This window comes from Cariama cristata, unplaced genomic scaffold, assembly GCF_000690535.1.
Source record: "Cariama cristata isolate BGI_N322 unplaced genomic scaffold, ASM69053v1 scaffold12813, whole genome shotgun sequence".
Lineage (NCBI taxonomy): Eukaryota > Metazoa > Chordata > Aves > Cariamiformes > Cariamidae > Cariama > Cariama cristata.
The window spans coordinates 95,623-97,338 of NW_009609026.1; the positions used below are offsets into that span (position 1 = coordinate 95,623).

The 1,716-nt window shown below is 40.3% G+C and overlaps 1 protein-coding gene across 1 annotated transcript in view; it reads right to left on the reverse strand.

Annotated features, from left to right (window-relative positions):
- The window catches only part of LOC104159471 (probable acyl-CoA dehydrogenase 6), an 89,952-nt gene extending 88,456 nt beyond the window's left edge, over nt 1–1,496 (reverse strand). Inside the window, exon 1 of the mRNA XM_009697383.1 lies at nt 1,461–1,496. Within this exon, the coding sequence (XP_009695685.1) occupies nt 1,461–1,496 (36 nt within the window). The remainder of the gene's footprint in view (nt 1–1,460) is intronic.
- Nucleotides 1,497–1,716: the final 220 nt, after the last annotated feature.

The following is a 1,716-nucleotide window of genomic DNA, read 5'->3' on the forward strand; positions in this document are numbered from 1 at the left end:
AAAGAGTGCCCCAAATTACACAAGAGGTACACTTAAAATGTGTTACAGATCCAGAGTGGTCATTTTCTCCCAAAGACTTCACTTTTCAGTTTATCCTAAAGTCATCGGGGTCAGACTTAACGTAAGCTAAACCAAACATTGATTGCTGGAAGCTTTGGGGTGAACAACATCAGACTAGGTTTGACAAACTGCTGATTTTTTTCCGCTATATGATCAGATAAAACCGAAAATAAATGCTATATAAGCATTTTGTAAAATACAAGCCAACAATAAAATTGTATTTATGTTGCTTACTGTAATTTCCTCTACAAAATATTCATCACAGGGATTTATGTGATAAATGTAGCATCACATTCCCTCTTAGTCCATGATGCAATTATCTGCGCTAAACCCAGTGAGGTAGGACACACTGCTAGCTGCACTTCAACAAGTGTGGGAGAATAAAAACAAGGGGGTGGGAAGTATTTTTATTTGTAAAAAAATGCATTCTGTCACACAGCAGAGCAGCAAACACCACACCAGCAGACACTAATACAGCCACTTTCCCTGCCTCTCTTTTCACCTGGTCCCTCAGTAAATACACAGCTGCAAACACCCGAGAGACAAACAAAGTGTGCCTTCACCTACCCATGACAAAGCAGGACTTTTTTTAAGTCTTCCAGATTACTGCCTTCAGAAGGTCTGGCTTTGTCCTCTGTTTCAGAAGGACATTGATTTTTCACTAATGCAGTTGTAGTAGCCGGGCAGGTAACAGGGAGCCAGGGAACAAGTTCATCGGGCAGATGACTCTGCAGACAGAGCAAAGGCTCGCTCCAGACAGGATCAGCATGAATTTGGCACTATGGTATTAGCTGCAAAATCCTACACTATTAAACCAGGTGAGGCAGGGGGATTAATTTCCAACTTCTTCTACTGATTCTTTCTATAGCAGCTTATTTCTGCTTTGCAGAAGATCCAGGAATTTAGACTAATGCAACTAATTTTTTAGGAAACAGACTGCTCATGCATCTGTTTTCCTTATTGCCCGAGTTTCTTTTTTATAACACAGAAGATGAACCCACAACTGCTAAAACTCAATGATAACAGACCTCATCTTAGTGATAGAAAACTTGATTAATTAAATGGCCCTTGGGATATCTTATTTTAACACTGGAAGTGTGAAAGTTAATTGCTAAAAAAAAAAAAGCTGAAGTAAACATCACATGACATGGAAGTAGCTCCACTGCCTTTTGCCCACAGTGAACTGGGAAAGAGATGAAATTTGGAAAAAGTTAAAATCTGGAAAAGCTAAATTTATCCATGGAAATATTCCTCAAATAATTTTTAAAAGCATCTATCAAAGATATGACAGCACAGCTCCAAACTCACATAAAGGAGTTAATATCTGGCAATCCAGTGCACACCATTTTTACAAAGCTCCAGCAGAGCTCTGTACCAACAGGTAAGACTTGTAAACTTACCCACAGGTAAACCACGGACAAGTCCTTACGCTCCATCTTACCTCTAAATGCACATCCTGCTTGTTCTGTATGTGGCTGCCACAATAATGCTTTTACTCCTTGTAGTAGGTACCAAAACTGAGCACTTTTCTCATCAGTTTGTAGTCTAAAGGTGAACTTCTCTCACACACAGCCAGCCCTAGCTCCAGCCCCCCTCAGCATGCACCACACCCCAGCTTTCTACCTCCAAACCATCTAATTCTCAAGCTTTGACAGC